The sequence below is a fragment of the Adiantum capillus-veneris genome, chromosome 26 (genome assembly GCF_014529385.1).
Source record: "Adiantum capillus-veneris isolate H3 chromosome 26, ASM1452938v2, whole genome shotgun sequence".
Classification (NCBI taxonomy): domain Eukaryota; kingdom Viridiplantae; phylum Streptophyta; class Polypodiopsida; order Polypodiales; family Pteridaceae; genus Adiantum; species Adiantum capillus-veneris.
In genome coordinates, this window is record NC_140956.1 from 73,716,403 (window position 1) to 73,733,984 (window position 17,582).

General features: G+C 43.7%; 1 protein-coding gene across 1 annotated transcript in view; it reads right to left on the minus strand.

Annotated features, from left to right (window-relative positions):
* The window catches only part of LOC147423656 (phragmoplastin DRP1E-like), a 63,101-nt gene that overhangs the window by 15,870 nt on the left and 29,649 nt on the right, over positions 1-17,582 (minus strand). The window contains exons 4-11 of the mRNA XM_086501759.1: positions 9,048-9,149; positions 8,789-8,839; positions 8,644-8,705; positions 7,875-7,965; positions 2,517-2,581; positions 2,231-2,425; positions 1,900-2,019; positions 1,744-1,814 (exon numbers count right to left, since the gene is read on the minus strand). Of these exons, the coding sequence (XP_086357885.1) occupies positions 1,744-1,814; positions 1,900-2,019; positions 2,231-2,425; positions 2,517-2,581; positions 7,875-7,965; positions 8,644-8,705; positions 8,789-8,839; positions 9,048-9,149 (757 nt within the window). The remainder of the gene's footprint in view (positions 1-1,743; positions 1,815-1,899; positions 2,020-2,230; positions 2,426-2,516; positions 2,582-7,874; positions 7,966-8,643; positions 8,706-8,788; positions 8,840-9,047; positions 9,150-17,582) is intronic.

Here is a 17,582-nt window from a genome sequence, read left to right on the forward strand (position 1 = left end):
TCTGAGGTGCATACATGCCCTACTACTGATCTGTACAATGCCATGGTCCCCCAAATGAGCTCTGTGGGTACTCCCATCTCCTGTAATCTGCGCATAAATCTAGCTCTGGGTACTGTGTCAAATGCTTTGCGGAAGTCAACAAAGCTACAATAGGTCCGTCTCCCATGGGATCTGCCCTCCTCGATGATGGCCCTGAGTGTCAAGATATGGTCAAGAGTAGAAAAACCTCTCATGAACCCTGCCTGCCCAGCTGCACGCATTCCCTCCCTCTCTGCCCATCTACTCAGCTGCTGCTCAAGAATGGATGCGTACAACCGTGCCAATGTGTGTCCAATCATGAGAGTGCGATAATTCCCACGCTCCATAGGGTCTCCTGACTTGAAGATAGGTACAATCGTAGATAGGCTCCAAGTATTAGGCAAGCCCTCACACATGGCACGGTTAAACATAACAGCTAGAAGCTCTGCTAGTAGATCTCTGGCATGTATGAAATGCTCAGCCACTAAGCCATCATGATCATATGCTCTCCCAATCCTCATCCTGTCAATGGCCTTCTTCACCATCTCAGCCGTGAAAAAAGCACATGTACGTGGGCATGGATCGAGGGGGTCGGGAAGGGGCGGCTGTCCAGAAACTGTGTACAAAGATGATGCGTACTGACCCCAAGTCTCTATAGAGGTAATGACGGGGGGGGGGGGGGGGGGGGGGGGGGGGGGGGGGGGGGGGGGGGGACTGCTCGTGAAAGAGCCGCCATGCCTCAAGCGAGTCCTGACTCAAGAATAGCTGGTATAGATCCTGCTCTAGTCGAGCCAAAAATGCCCTCTTAGCGAATGAGGGAAAACATAACACATTGTGGGTATGTGTGTGGTACAAGATGAGCATGGTGTACAATCCTCAAAAGAGCTAAGTCACAGGAGACCCATCATCGGTCGCTGGCCAAACTGACCTTCAAGAATAATCAATATGCAACAGGTCTGTGTCTCTATGTAAATGATGAAAAAAGAGATGAACAAAGTTGAGACTTGAGAGGCATGTCTCTGTGTGCGCGCTATGTGATCCCATTCTAGAAAACCATGTCCATGAGCATGCATCCTATCCTACTATGCACACTCACTCTTCTACTTTTGAATTAGCTTCAACGTTCAAGGCTAAAAGAGCATTGTTTCACAACTGCAACTTTATGAACGTCAATGGTAAACAAAGTATAATTTCCATAGACGCTGGTGCATACGGGAAGAAGTGGAATAAAGCATCTAACTTGGCAGGAATATAAGACTTCCATGTATTATTGCATGAGGCAGTAAACGAATGTACCAGAGTTTGGACTCTCTGACAATATGAGAAAGGTTATAGAAACAACCGACAAATCCACCTAGTTCTCGTTTATATCCTTTAGAAGGGTTGCAACACTTCTTTCACACAGGAATTTAGGAAACAGGGTATGAACCATTCTTGTCTGAACAAACATATCTCTCTCTCCTGCCAAAACATTGTTATCTTGGTGTGTACGACATGTCTACCAACATCCCTGTCAAGCAATAACGCTCCATAATAAAACTCATTAAATATCACTTAATTGAATATCTATAAAAACACAGTCATACTTGATGCTCACTAATTTAATATCTATAAAAACTCATCCATCTTTAATGAAAATTTAATCTCTTTAGGTCCCTTGGGCAAATATCTAGAAATTTCAAACAAGGCATCACTCAGAATGCAAACTTGTAATTAAATTTATACCCTCCATCAAGGTGCTCCTTAAACACACGGTCAAAAGCTCTACAAAGCTCCAATATGGTGTAAAGCTGTGCCTGCGCAGCATTGAAAAAAATGTACGGGTCAAAAGTTTTACCCAAAATAGCCATCAGTCATTTAAGACATGCTATCCATGCTTACCCCTGCATCAACCGCTATTGGCCTTCCTAGCTGATTCATTTCGTTTTCAAGCTCATCAATGCTCTTGTTAACTAATGACAAGATGCTTGGAATACGTGCCTTTATCACTGCCTCCAAGTGCTGCAAAAAATGCCAGACTGTAGATTCAACCTTTTATTTCAAAAAAAACATGAATTTGGGCAACCCAAAAAAAGCATCTCAAAAAGTACATCATCTTATTATCTACAGTTGACAGAGTGACAGCTGAGCATTGGAATTGCTTGCCATAGGAAATGATCAAGCTGGAGATATTCAAATCAAAAACCAGCTTTGACAACCCAGAAAACCTTACCTTTGACAGCATTTTCCCCAAGTACTCTGAGCCCATACGTGAGGTTAGATGTGAGTAGTCGGAGCTGGTGGCAAAATACTCACGCTCTCTGCGTCTGGCAGCCATCATGTCAACATTCTTGTTTATGTCTGCTTGAGATCGATTGACAACTCCAATCCAAGGATTCTTTAAATGGTATGCACGACCTTCCAGCACCTAAGCAAAAGTACCAATTAAAACTTCAATTTAGGCATTCTTTTCATAGGCATGGAACGTTTATTATTTTACTGCATAAAAATTAAATTACATCGATGGCATTAGTGCCTTTGTCCATAAGATCAAGCTTTGTTAGAACACCCCAGGTTCGCTCACCTGCATAAACATAAGGTTTATAAACGATCTTACTTTCGAAGGGCTTCAATCAATCCGAAACTCCAAATGGAGACAAATAATGTTTTTAGAAGACCAAACACCTGATCTGATCCTACCTCAAGCACAACCCCTAAAATCCACATGTAAGGAGCACAAAAAACATCTTCACATCTATTACAACGAAAAACCAAAACTAATAGATACCCAGAGTTTGCTTTGATTCATGTCATGCACAGCGGATGATAAACATTACACAACTATCAAGTATCACACCAAGATCAATATACCTTCATAAGTGAGAAAAGTCTAAACTTATGAATTATAACAGAGGCTAAAACACTCACGGGAACTAAAGAAAATAGATTAAGAAAAAATTAAATCACCTTATTTGTTTCTAAACAAAAAAAACAAGCCATTAGTCACTCGAAAAGGCTTTTAGAAAAGGCATAGACAAAATAAGTTAGAGAAGCTTACTTGATTGAAACTTTGAAACAAGTACTTCAAGTCAAAAGCATATGAACTCCAAAAGCCATGACTCGAAAGCAACCAACGCGTTTTGCAGAAATCCGTATTGCCACGTCATCAAGCTGCAACGCGATTCGCGAAAGTGCGTACAGCTTGCCACGTCATCAACGCAAGTCGCGGGCGTTCATACAAGTGCTACGCCATCACATTTTTACGCAAGGCTTTTGTGTGTGAGAATTCGTCCTGCTTTAGTTTACTATTTTGTGCCACGAGGGCCCCATCAGACACGGTCCCATAAGTTGGTGAGAACTCTTCTCTAAACTTAGGCCACACGTCATGGCTCCGCAAGCTGGTGATACTCTTCTGTTGCTTCTACTGCTGCTAGGGTTTGGGCCTCTAGCTCCGTTCTTTAGTGACTTGACATGTCAGCAGTTTGTGACAAAAGGAATATGCGGTGTTCAGAAATCTTTTGTCACGTACGTCGTGCACATCTAACGTTATGTGCATGTGGACAAGCTATTCCTACTTCTAGGGTTTAGGTAGCCTAGGAAGCGTTCTGGCAACCTTGTGAGCCTGTACACAAGCCATGCATGTCCAAGCACTTAAGAGTAGCTGCATAACCTCTCATTGCACAACCCAAGATCATTAGCATCATGAGCATTTTCAACCGTATGACACAGTTTGCACTTGCATGTGAACACCCCTTATAAGTCATTCTATAATAAGTGACTTATTTATTTAATTCAAATCGTGGGAGCAATAAGGAGGCTGCTCGACCCAGCTTGAGACAACTATAAAGGGAGGGCCTTGGGCGCCAGTAGAAGCAGAAGAGGCAGAAGGCACAAGGAGGTTCAACGTTTTGCAGACCTCAGGATCTTCACCGTTTTTCTCAAGGTGAACCATCATTTTCATTTTTCAGCCGTTGCCCTCGCCATAGCGCTCTCGTCAGGTCACACATCCTTGCCGCAATTACCCAATTGTTGCAGATCTGTTCACTGTCACAAACTGGTAACGTGGCTGCCCAGGACATACACACACACTCTGTTGAGAACAGCCCGAAAAGTGGCGCAATCTTCGCTGACTATCTGACACGTGGCAACCCGGAAAAAGCAGCGCAGATCCCGGAAATCCGTACAGCTAACGTGGCAGCTTTTACGTGGGAAGTTTTTACGGCAGCTTTTGTCTACGCAAGGCTTGAGAGAGAGAGAGAGAGAGCTTTACTTTTTTTTTAAAGCTCTGCTTTATTTACTCGAGAGAGTTTGAGAGAGTGCCATGCTTTATTTTTGAAAGCTTTTGGGACAGCTTTTGGGGCTCTGCTTTTGGCATCCCTTGTAATCTCTTTAGAAGTGCAGTTGGTTCTCACTTCTCAGAGCATCTGGACGCAGAGTCTGAGAGTGAGTCCCAACCACTCCTTTGTACTTTGAGTTGCAAATTAATACAAAAAGAAATACCAAAAGGGGCGCCAGTCTTTGGGGCCAATATTTGCCAATATCTCTAGGCACGGAACTCCGCCGGGCCAATGTCGAATCCATTATGAACTGTGAACTGTTTTGAAGTGAATTTTTGTGGTGTCGCGGTAGAATCTCGACTTGGAGTGTCCAAGTCTGTTACGGTTCACACTCAGTTTTTAGCCCAAAAACAGCCAGCGTTTTAGCAGATTCAGCCTCAGATAGCTAGCGTTTTTCAGTTTCAGCACTTCCTTGCATCGGTGGCAGCAGATCAGCCCCGTAGCATCGCAGTTCCAACAGATTCACAACAGAACACCTAGCATTCTCAGTTTTCAACCTTGACGTCATCGTTGTCGTCGTCGACAACGTCGTCATCAAGTACGACAGCATCTAGAAGCATTGTACCATACTTTGTGCAATCTAAAGCAAAAATACCTCTCTAGCCTTGACGTCATCGTCGTCGTCGACATCGTCATCGTCAAGTACCACAGCATCTAGAAGCATTGTACCAGACTTTGTGCAATCTAAAGCAAATACCTCTCTAGCAATAGAGAGGGGGGCCCTTGGAGGGGGGTTTGGGACCCCATCTGGTGTCGTCTCCTCTCTCTCTCTCTCTCTAGCACTCTCATGCACTTTGCACTCACAATTGGCATTCCGCTCGTTGTTTTGGTCATTGCACATTCTCTCATTAAGTCAAGGAAGGCTCTCCCTTCTCGTCAATAAAAGGAATCTTGAGCACCCACTGACCACTCATCCTGAGCCATACACCATCATTCACTTTCGCTGCACATTACATTGGTATCAGAGCTGTCACAAATTGATGACGTGGTAGTTCTGCCCGGACACACATGGTAGCAGTACGGATTTCCAGATTCTGCGCTGACATGCTGATGTGGCACGCCATACAGACACTGGCGTGGCAGCAGTACGGAACACCCGGATTTTCCAATGACAGGCTGTACGGACAGGCCCGCTTTTTCCACTGACAGCTATACGAAAATTCCGTAAATTACACGGATTGCTTTTACTAGAGATTTTTGGAAACGATTGCTTTTGGAAATTTTGCTTTTGAGTTTAACTGGTTTTGGGGCTCTGCTTTTGGCATCCCTTGTAAGAATACAAGAGCCCTAATGGCCTCACTTCTCAGAGCATCTGGACGTAGAGTCTGAGAGAAGAGGACCCTTTGGGAGTTGTACTTTGCTTAAAGGTTAATATAAAAGAATACCGAAAGGGACGCCAATCTTTGGGACCAATCTCTCTCGGCACGAACCACGCTGGGCCGTGTCGACCAAAATGAACTGTGATTTTAAAGTTGTGAAGTATTTTAAGTGATTCTCTCTCGTGTCGCAACAAATTTTAGACTTGAGGTGTCCAAGTTTGTTACAGTGGTATTAGAGCACGGCCGATTTCTCTTCTACCGAGAAATCCGATCCTTTTTCTCACGAGACTTATGGATTCCAACAAGAATCGATCAACTTCTTCTGCATCTGCTGATGCAGGAGGAGACCATGTAGAAGATTTTAACGATTTAACAAAGAAAGAGTACAAGCCACCTCGGCCTACTCAGTATGAACTTCAAGAGATGTAACATCGACAGCAGGTTGACAAGTGCACAAAGCAGATGATTCAATCTGCGAAAGACCCTCAGTTTGCAAATTTTTTGTCTTAGCAATCCATCGTTGAAGTGCACACTCAATGGCAGAAAGCCATCGAGCCACCAATCAAACCGGCAATCAAGAAGCCTCCTACTCCGAGAATGTTTACTGAAGAACTCCATGATGCGGTCCAAGCCCAAATCAATCAGCCTCTGGAGACGAAGAAGCTGTCGGAAAAGCAACTGAAGCAATGTAACAAGGGAACTATTTTCCTCGGTTACTTGGGTCAAATATCCACTTTTGAAAACACCAGAAAGCAGAAGAAGCGTGTATGCTTCGAAGGATTGCCCAATTCGTCATCATCTTCTAAGAGCTCGGACACCTCATCCTTTTCTGACTCGAGTGATGAGAAAAGGAAGGGCAAGAAACGACAGAAAGATCACATGTTTTATGCAAAAGAAAGCATTTTTACATAGCCAATCAATATGATTTCCTCGACGACAAGGGCAAAAAGCCCAAAGAATTCAAAGAGGGAGGACAAGCAGTAAAGTTTGAACACTTTTTAGGGTTTCGAGATGCTCCCAAGGCTTTAAACTCTTCCCACTTGTAGGTAAAAATGGCATCCACCTTTCCAAGTGAGACTCTTGTTTGGCCAGCTTGTGGGCTGTCGATTGCTTATGGGTCATCGACTGCTAACATGACAATCTGACCTAACAGACTACTCTCTCCACACAAATGCTTTATAAATCACGCATGCTTTTTGCAATTAATCTCTATGTCGATGCATTTAGAGCAATATGCTATGCTAGGCTGACATGACAGCGTAGGGACTCTCTTCATGCAGATACTTTGTACATCACGCATGTTCCTCGCAATTAATCTCTGCGTTGATGCATTTAGAGAAACATGCTATTATTGCAATTCACTTGCTTTTAGGAAGTTGTTTTACTAAGCTCAAGGGCTATAAAAATAAGCGCATCGCCAAAATCTACGAGGTCACCGCATTGAAGGCTTGGCACTACATGTGAACACACCCTCAAGTGAAGGGAGGTTCTTAAGCCATGTTAAGAAGTCCTATAATGAAGATCATTGGCTCATTGTGAGCATTCAATTTTTGATCACTAAACTCGACTTTGGTCCCTTGGCAGCTTCACCCAAGACACCAGGAAGGTTAGGCTTTGGTTTGGAACACCAATTGTTGCTGATGAGGCTTGGCCCAAATGTTGCTAGCTTCCAAAGCTTGGCTCATATTGGCTTAATGGCTTGGAGAGATTCATATGTGTTCCTTTGCTTGTTCTACGTCATTGTACGCTTGTGTTATGTCATGTGCATGAATCTTCGTAGCAATAACACTATCTCAATTAAAAAGATGAAAAATATGGGAAAAAATACATAGTAATTGAGAGAACATACGATGTGAAGAATATAGAATATGGCTTCTTTTGTGTCACTCTTGATTTTCTCCCAACTAATTTGCATGATTTTCGATGGTCTTTAGATGCTTCTTCCCTGATGCCTTGAAGGAGATGCCTTTTACTTCACTAAGCAACCCCCTCTCTCCCAAAAAATTAACGGCATCCAAGAAAGCAAGCTCAAGAAACCCCTAGAAGAGGACAACAAAACTCTCGCTCTTCGTAATATTAATTAAAACATTCCGCGTCATTGTATAAAATCCTTTCACAGATAACTACGTGCGATAAAGTTGTGCTACAAAACAGCTGCATGACATTAATACAAATTAAAACTCCCATGGCTGAGTGTCGCATGTAGTAAAAGAAGCTTTACCTGTCGGATCAACTTCTCGAGCTAGCTTGATAGCATCAGAAGTAGCAATATCCTGATTTGCCGGGGAAATGGCCAGAATTATTGTGTTTGGCTGCAAAAACGAAAATCAACACTAATAAATAAGAGCAATCAATATCCTCTACATTCTTAGAAGGATGCCTCACTCCCGGATTATTGGCCCAGCACCAGAAAAATTCATGACATCATGTCGACACAGCCAAATTCCACTGACAGTCAAAAAGTAACAGAAGCTCGCAGATTAGGCATACATCACGGCCAAGTTTCTGCTCAGCGAATGCACTATTAGCCCCAAGCATGGACCTCAAAAGGGAATACTGGATCATGGGAGAAGGAGTCGAGGCCATGCATCAATGCTGAGCAAAACGGTGGCAGGTAAGCAGAAACTTGAAAGTAACAAGCTCTATAGGCGTCCAGGCTGCTTGGGAAGACTTGAAGAAGGGACAACATGGACAGTGATGCCCATAAATACTGCCAAGTGGAGAGGTCAGGCAGCCTCCATGACAAGGATGGACAGCCCACGACATGGCAATAATAATAATACTTGTAAAAATGAACAAATGTAGGGCAGTATCGGGAGCAACTCCTAACCGTGTCAAGGGCCCAACCTGACAGTGCCAACCCACAACCAACAGCCAAACACTAGTAAGCAGAGACATAAAGATTAAGTGGTGCATCTAAAGTGAGTCCCTTGCATTGCTCGCCAGTAATCTATGTAGAAAAGTTATTCCACAAAGTACACCCTGCATACCTTGTCAACATACAAGCGCACCATATTCTCAATATCTGCTACAATGCTTTCAGGCTGTCCTTCTGCACAAAGTGCCTCCTTGCATCATCTTCTTTGAAGAAAAACTTATCAATATTTGGTGCAAAGTAAGAGAGAAATATTTTACCGACAGCAACTTTAGTTAAGCCTGGCAGGTCAATCAGAGTCAAGTTGACAACTGCAAGAACAAAAAAAATAATGAACAAAGTCTAGAGTAAGAAATTCTACAGTAGAAGGAAACAGCAAAGATTTTCAAATGCAGGGCTGCATGATTTCTACAGCAGTATGGCAGATACGCCCTTCGAAAATTGCAAAACAAAATCTTTGAAACAGCTACCACCATGAAAGGTCTGAACATGAACACATAAAGTTAGCAGCCAACTCACCATGTGGTGAATAAATGCTCAAGTGAATGGGAACCGGAGAAATCTGCTTACTTCTCCCAGTCACTCTATCTGTCTCATCTTGTATTTCTTTCCTCACCGCAGCTGTAAATTTTTCAAATTAAAAAAGTTCATAAAATCTTCCCAATATAGATACTCAATCATCAATTAGAAGATTAAAAAACTATCATACCCTGTTAACTTTAAAACCTCTTTCAGGTATGAACTGTTTAAAGAAATCAGACTTGAATAGACAATTAATCAATTAGAAGATTAGAAAAATCATGAAAAATTTGGTGCATCAAGATGCATCCCAATTAGGACTTCCGAAAAAACATCTATTAGGAAAATATTAAAGACTTTATCACTGACCCATTTCCATTCGGGATGAAAGTTCACCTTCCCACCTCCTGAATCTGACCCATTCATACTGATGAGAGTTTATTTATTTTTAACCCAATCATCTTGAGATGCTCAGCCAGAGGACATTTTTTACCCCATAAACTAGAATCCTTCCATGTTGGTTGATAATGAGACTTCTCTGTTGAAAACCTGAAGAAAATGTTGAGATAAAGGGAGAAACCCCAGTGGAAAAAAAAGTGCCTTCATTTTTAATTTAGTCATTGAAGCCGAATTATTGAGAGTGGTAAGTGGATGTGCATGGCTTGAACAAAAAAAGCATTCCTGATGCATGTGTCTGATAGTGAGATGTGTTAGTTTCACATACAAAGACAGCTTTTGGATGCCAGTTCTTTAGTAGTCAACTTTGGAAAGATTTTGGGAACCAATTAGAAAAGCAATTGACTTTGAAGCTTTTAAAAACAAAGCAAAAGACTTTTTGAGCCTTGTTTTCGGCGGTGCTTTAAAAAAAGTTGCTTTTTACAAGGGTCTTTATATACGAGGCTGAGCCTCGGTTGTAAACAGAGCCGTGCAGAGACTACAAAGCCCGCGGTGAAGGTGGACGGCAACTATAAGAGCTTGTGTGCATCCCTGTGGGGAATAGCCGCACTCGGACAAGTGCAATAGTGGCTGTCCACACAAATTTCAGCACTCTGACAAATCCCAAAAGCAGTTCAGCTAAATTGCTAATAGGAAAGTTCAGTACTAATAGAAAATCTCAAGAGAGAGGACCACGCCATCTTTTGGTCCCTAGTGCCGTGTTCTCTCTCTACATTATTTTCTAAGTATTTTTCCATACCTTGTTTGAAGTATTTAAGCACTTCCAGTTCTGTGACACTCTCTCTCTCCCATTTGCAATTTCGGTTCAGTTGTGTGCAGTTTCTTACGTGTGTTGCACTAAGTCTTTGTCTTGGAGTGTCCAGGTTATTACACTGGAGCTCAGAGTTGCCGGGGAACGCGTTCCTAGGAGCCTAGAACGCCGAAATGGCATTCTGGCGATGCTTGGGTGCATCTCAGAACGTTTGGGCGTTTCGGATGGGTGTCTGATACCGGAACGGCACTGGCGGAACAGGTCGGAAAACGGAGGAGCAGTCGGAACACAGGAACTGCCAAAACGATCGTAGGATGGCCAGAGGGTTGGATGTCGTTCAATGGCCAGTTTTCCAGCCAACATTCAAAAACGGGCAGTTTTTTGAGATTTTAAGGGAAGCGATTTTCAGCGATTTTCAACAGTAGTGGATGAAGTGACTTTGAAGGGAATCTCGGCGACGAGAGGTGCTCGCACATGGGCATGCAAGGGGCACACTTTCTTCGAGTGTCGGGGCGTGAGGTAGATTTTGCACCAACGTAAGCGCCAAGAAGATGAAGGAGCTTGAGGAAAAGGATCGGCAATTCAAAGCTATCGACCCAAAGACCCTCATTTTCCCTTCGTCCACTCTACCCGGTGTCAGTGGGTCTTCATCCGATCCGATTCATCACCAAAGGACCCTTGCCACCTCTTGGGACCCAAAGAAGAAGGAAGAGGTGGATACCGCCCGATTCTTTTATCACGACCATATCCCATTTGTCACGGCTCGGTAAGCTTTATCGATCTTCTCTCTCATTTCTTCCATTGTCTTCGTTTCTGCCACTTTGATCTGGAAAGTTTAAACTATGAATAATGATACTAACCTCTTCCAAGTGTGATCAAAATAGGTCGGAGTATTGGAAAGCAATGGTGAGACGGATAGGAGAGTATGGCACGGGCTATGTGTGTCACAAAAATACGAAAGCGTAAACTAGCTTTTAATTGTACTTCAAATACTCGAGCAAATTGGGGGGAGAGAGAGAGCTTGGCACTTTATTGGGGACCAGAAGATGGGTTGCCCCCCCCCCCATAAAGAGAATATCTTTATTACTAAGGGAGAATCTTTACAAGCACGAGAATAGGGCAAAAGCATGTCCCCTATTCTTTCTTTTCTGCTTTTGACTGAGAGAGTGAGAGAACTACTCTCTGAATACTAGGAGGATTTTCCCTCCAGTGCAAGATTGTGGGAAGCTCTCGTAAACGAGAGTCTATCTTCCTTTAAATATTTACGGCCTTCGGATAAGTCAATTAAAATATTTTAAGGAAGATAGACTCTCGTTTACGAGAGCTTCCCAAAATCTCGCAACAGAGAAAAAATCCTCCCATTATTCAGAGAGTAGTTCTCTCACTCTCTCAATTAGAAGCAAAAAGAGAGAATAGGGGACTGACTTTTGCCCCGTTCCTGTGCTTGTAAAGATTCTCCCTTAGTAATAAAGATATTCTCTTTATGGGGGGGAACCAACCCACCTTCTGGTCCCCAATGAAGTGTCAAGCTCTCTCTCTCTCTCTCTCTCTCTCTCTCTCTCTCTCTCTCTCTCTCTCTCTCTCTCTCTCCAATTCTCTTGAGTATTTGAAGCAAAATTAAAAGTTAGTTTACACTTCCGTATTTTTGTGACAGTGGTATCAGAGCAAGGTCATCTCTCTCTTTCTTAAGCGATTGACGACTCTTGGCAGACTGCAGAAATGGAAGGATGTGAGATAGAGTTCTCTATCCTTCAACAGCAGGTGGCAGAGTTGCAAAAAGCTCTCTCTCATCCAGAAGTCCAGAAGATTCTCCATACCCTTGAGAAAGGGAAGGAGAAAGTGCCGATGGGGTCGGGAGAAATCCCGAAGAACCCATAGACGCAAGAACCAAAGAAAGATCCTTTAATTGGAACCTCCTGCATGCACGAGAGATAGAGGAAACCTCCAAAACGACATGTACGGTTTAATCCAAAGGTTCAAGAGCAGGATCCTCCTGATTCTCCTCAGTTTTCTTTCATGCTCATGTCCACAAGGAGTCTAAGCATAGAAAGAAGGAGCACCATAAGAGGAAGCACCACAAGCAGAAAACATTTAAGTCAGGTGACAAAGATGTAAAATTCGACACCTACAATGGACGGCGTGATAATGACAGCTTTGGCTTTCATCCGCCAATTTGAAGTTGCATTTGCAGAAGGGAACTTTAAAGAAAGCTCCAAGCTTCACCATGTCAGTATGTACCTAAAAGGCACCGCCAGCAGTTGGCGGTTAACCCTAATCCTAGAAAAACGCAAACCCCAAGATTGGACTGCTTTCAAGAAGGAGTTCTACGCACAGTTCCTTCCTCCAGACTATGAGGAAGAAGTAAAGAAAGAATGGATACGACTCTCACAGTCAGAGAATGACACTGTTCCCAGCTACGTGGATAGGTTTTGGGATGTTCTCTTGAGAGTCACCCCATTCAAAAAGATTGAAGATTCGGAGAAGATGCGCAAGTTTGAAGCAGTATTGCATGAAGCCTTGCAAAAGGCTATGAAGCTTTATCCTCGAGGTAACTTATGGAATCGGCTCGCATTGTTGATGGAATACATGACAAGGGTACTCCCAGGAAGATGGAGCAAAGCACCTATCATGCCAAGCAGAAGGCTCTCCATGAACAGCCTACCTCTACTTCTTCTTCTCAAAAGAAGAAGAGAACCGCCTCCAATGCAGAAGCAAAGCCAAATCAGCCCAAGAAAGGGAAATCTCTCTCTCCTGCTGAATTGAGAACCTACATCAGCAATGGAAGATGCTTCAAGTGTGGACAAATTGGACATATGAAGGGTGATTGCCCTACCAAAACCCACCTTCTTCCAATGCAGTCCCAGATGTACAGGGCAATACAACCAAGGATGGAAAAGAAAGAGCTCTTCTTAAAGCATGGGGTATCATCAACAACCAACGGGCTCTTATTCTGTTTGATCCTCATAGTACAGACAATTTCATCTCTACAAAGCTAGCTGATGACCTGAATTTACAGCCCAACTGTTTTGGAGTTTCTATTCAAGCACAACTTTCTTTCAAAGGGCAGAACTCCACTTTAACTCCAATCATAGGAAAGCTGAATTTAGAGGTCGACAACTACAAAAATCAAGAGTCTTTCTTACTAGCTCCACTTTAAGGGTGTGATGTTATCTTGGAAATGCCTTGGCACTACAAGATGCATCCCATTCCTAACTATGTTCAGAAAACTTTATTCTTTGATCATAAAGGAAAGCAATATCTTGTACTTGCAGATGCAGGTGAGTGGCGTATCCCCATCGCCAATCACATTGCAATCAAGAAAGTAATGAAAAAGTGTGTTTCAACGTACTTAATTTTTGCAAGGGAGAGAAATGTGTCTGCTTCACAACTTTCTTCCTCTTTAGAGCAAAAAAGAATTAAGTTACTAGAAAGTTTTGAAGATTGTTTTGCAGATGAACTCCCACCTTCTCGACCTGAGGATCATACAATTGATTTGATCCCAGGAAGTTCTCCTCTTAGGTGCAGCGGAATGATTGTTTGCGCTTTGCTCAAGATGAGTGCTCCGAACTGTGCTCAAGGTTCCTTTTAGTTCTTATGGAAGGGAGAGCCTTCCGTTCTTAATGGATAGTGCTATGATCACAACAAAGTGAATGGACACTGTGTGTGCGTGTATGAGACTGAGAGGTAGAGAGAGAAGAGAGATACGACACCGGAGACGTTGTAAAACCCTCCTCCGAAGGCCCCACTCTCGTCGGCGAGAGTGGTCTACTATTGATTGCACAAAGTGGTACAATGACAATGCAATGGACTGATGCAACTTGGGACTATGTCGGTGATGACGACGGTGATGATGACAACACTGGTGACAACGATGACTTTAGGGCTGAAATCTGTGGTCTTCTATCTGCTGAATTTCGGGACTGTTTCGGTGGCTGAAAATGACTGTTTTGGCTGCGTTTTTATGGCTGAAAATGGGGGTTCTTCTGCATCCAACTAGGGCTGAATTGTCTGCTATGGAGACTGCTGAAAAACGCTGCTGCAACCGCTTCGGAATGGCTGGAAACCAAATCGCTGAGGCTGCTCTGTATCCTTAGCAAAAACGCTAGGCTGTCTGGAATCGCTGATGGAATCCAAAAACGCTGATGGGCTGAAATTGGAAACGCTAGCAATTGGAGGTGTTGGTGATGAGAGAAATCTGCAACGCTAGGTATGCATGCGATGATGAAAACTGAAAACGATGGGCTGATGTGTGGCGAAGGTGGGGGGAACCAAAAACGCCAATGGTACTGCTGGGGTTCTGCTGAGAAGGTGTCTGTTGAGCATGTGCTCCTGCTGCCTCTTCTGCCAGGAAGTGCTAACTTGGGTTTGCTTATATATTAACTTAGCAAAATTGCCCTACCTACTTTTGTTGGAAAGTCACTTAAAAATAATAAGTGAAAAATACCAAAATTAGAAAAAATAGGCTAAATGCACTAGAAAATTTCCATGACTGAATCTGATGGATTCTGAAGGGAATACTGATGATCATGCTGTGTGCAACCAAAGGATATGCATCTATGCTAAGTGACTGGGCATGCACGGTCTACGAATAGACTCACAAAAGTGCCAGATCACTTCTAATCTATACTAATTGGATTGAGTGAACCCTGATCATGCTGTAGCTTGTCCACGGACACATAGGGCTGGATGTGTCACGTAGGGCTGGATGTGTCATGTAACATCCCCTCCTTTTCAAAGTGAGGGACAACCAAGGTTGTAAGGTACGTAGTATTCGGTACGTGTTCGGTACGTACTGTACGTTGTACCGTATTGATTGGGCCATAAGGTACGTAAAATTCATAGTATATTTTTTAGAAGCTAAAAATACAAAGAATTTCAAATTTATATACAACCTATCTAGTTTAAAAACACTGCACAATACTTAAACATAACCACAACTTTCAAAAAACACTTAAAATCACCCCACAAGTTAAGTAACCGCTAGATAACTCTGCAACACAATTAACGCACACTTCCAAGTTGAATACAAAACTTACAATCTTTCACGAGGTCAGGACTCTAGAGTGCCTCCTTGCAGACTCCAAACACAAAGAGAGGGAGGGAGGGAGGGAGGGAGAAAGAACCTTATCGGTGGCGGCAAATCCTTCCTTGGTCTCTGTGCAGACACTGTGCAAAGACTCTGTTCTACTCTCTGATTCTCTGTTGTGATAATAACCAGTATAAGATAGGTGGACTTATTAAAGCCCTCGCCCACCTAACCCGACCACGAGGAAAAGGCACCGTTGGTGATTTTTTTTTTCCACAATTTTATTTTTTCAGAGTTTTTTTTTTTTTGGTACGTACGGAAACCGTACGGACGTACCGTACGGTACGGAACCATACCGTACGTACGTACGGAAACAACCTTGGTTGTCACCAGCGTGTGACTACTATCTATCCTTTTTGTTGATTTCTTTCTTATTATTTATTTACTTTCACTTTTTGGAAACACCCCTCGGGAAATCTAACTGCCCTGCATTGCATAGCTAGTGTGGAACTATCCAGAGGGAGTCCAGGCCTGAGGGCAAGAGAGCACTAAGGTTGGACAAGGACTATGGTTAGCCAAAGTGGGGTCATTGACTAGCCAAAGTGGAATCCTTTGCTACAGAGGCTACATTTCAGTTCTGGGTGTGGCTGCAGTGTACAAAGGGGGTCACATGACCTAGAAAGATACAATGGCAGCATCTCCTAAAATTTAGGGAACTTCTATTTTGGGACCTGAAAATGTGTTTGCGTCATTACCTCCGGAATGACTAGGGGAACATTTTCTTACTCTGTCGTGAAGTCAACTAGGCAACCGGTTGGGAGATTTTTAGGCGGCAACCCCGAAACGGGAAAATGCTTGTAAATGTGCCAAGTGGCACCTTCTGGTGCACTTTCCTCATGCAACAAGAAGTGGCGCTGATTTTTAAGCTGGGAGAGGCTCGTTTTCAGGTTTTGTCACAGGTTAAGAGCTATAGAGTGCGTGCTTTCCCTCCTATGTACAGTGCGGTGCCAGGAGTGATGCCCTGCACGCTACGCACTACCCTCTCTCTCCCCTATAGCAGTATGTTATGCCCCTCTAGTGGGCTTTTCATTTGACCAATGTACAGTTGTGTGGGTTCATGCGCGATTGCCGAGGCAAGAGCCTCTTGCACAGGTACTGGATTAGCTAGCGGCTAATCCCCCCGCAGGTACAGGTGAATTCGGAGAGGTTTCACGCCAGAAATCTCGTCCGATTCAAAGGGCAAGTAGCCCTACAAGTGCGGGAGCTCGAGGACTTGCTACGGATGCGACCGGCACGCGAAACGGAGCCCGAAACAGTAAATTACAGCCTGCTGTGTATTTTTGCAGGTTTAGGGTTTTGGCCCTAAACGGTCCCTTGCACAGGTACTGGATTAGCTAGCGGCTAATCCCCCCGCAAGTACAGGTGAATTCGGAGAGGTTTCACGCCAGAAATCTCGTCCGATTCAAAGGGCAAGTAGCCCTACAGATGCGGGAGCTCGAGGACTTGCTACGGATGCGACCGGCACGCGAAACGGAGCCTGAAACAGTAAATTACAGCCTGCTGTGTATTTTTGCAGGTTTAGGGTTTTAGCCCTAAATGGTCCCTAATACCCCCAGGAGGTTCTGGGACGCGAGGGGACCGCTGTGCAGGTGATCTGGCGCATTTTCGGGGCTGAAAACAGAGAATTCAGCGTGCTCCAGATTCTCGCCATGTTTTGCAAAGTGCCCGTATGCGTCGGGAAAGTCATTCAATGCGTGGGAATACTGACTGTGAAGGGTCCTAGTACAGTTATGCTGCCGAAATCAGGCCGGAACAGTTGAAATTCAGCCAAGATTGTGCGGGGCAGCTTGTAGGGAACCACAGCGTTTATTCCCTCTTTTGAACAATAAAGAAATACCGAAAGGGGCGCCTAAGTTAGGGACCAATCTGTTGTCGGTCTACTCATACAGGCGCAATCTAGCAGCCTGTATCCCTCTCCCCTTTGTTGTGTCTTGAAAGTACAAGTAAAGTGGGTGACGAATTAAATGGGTGAAAGCAAATAAGGTTTAAGTCTAAAGTCTACCACCCTTTTTGGATTGAACAAGCCGGTTTCATGGTTCCATCGACGGGATTAAATTACTTTTTCCCATAGAAGTGAGCCTTGGTCAGTTTGGGCTTGAAGACACAGGGGATCATAGACCAGACACAAGAAATTGCAATTATGGCTGACAGACCAGATGATGTGACTGAAGAGGTTTCCTCTTCATAGGGTCAACAGACACATGAAGTGGGTGAGTCTTCAAGACCACCACAGACGGATGAT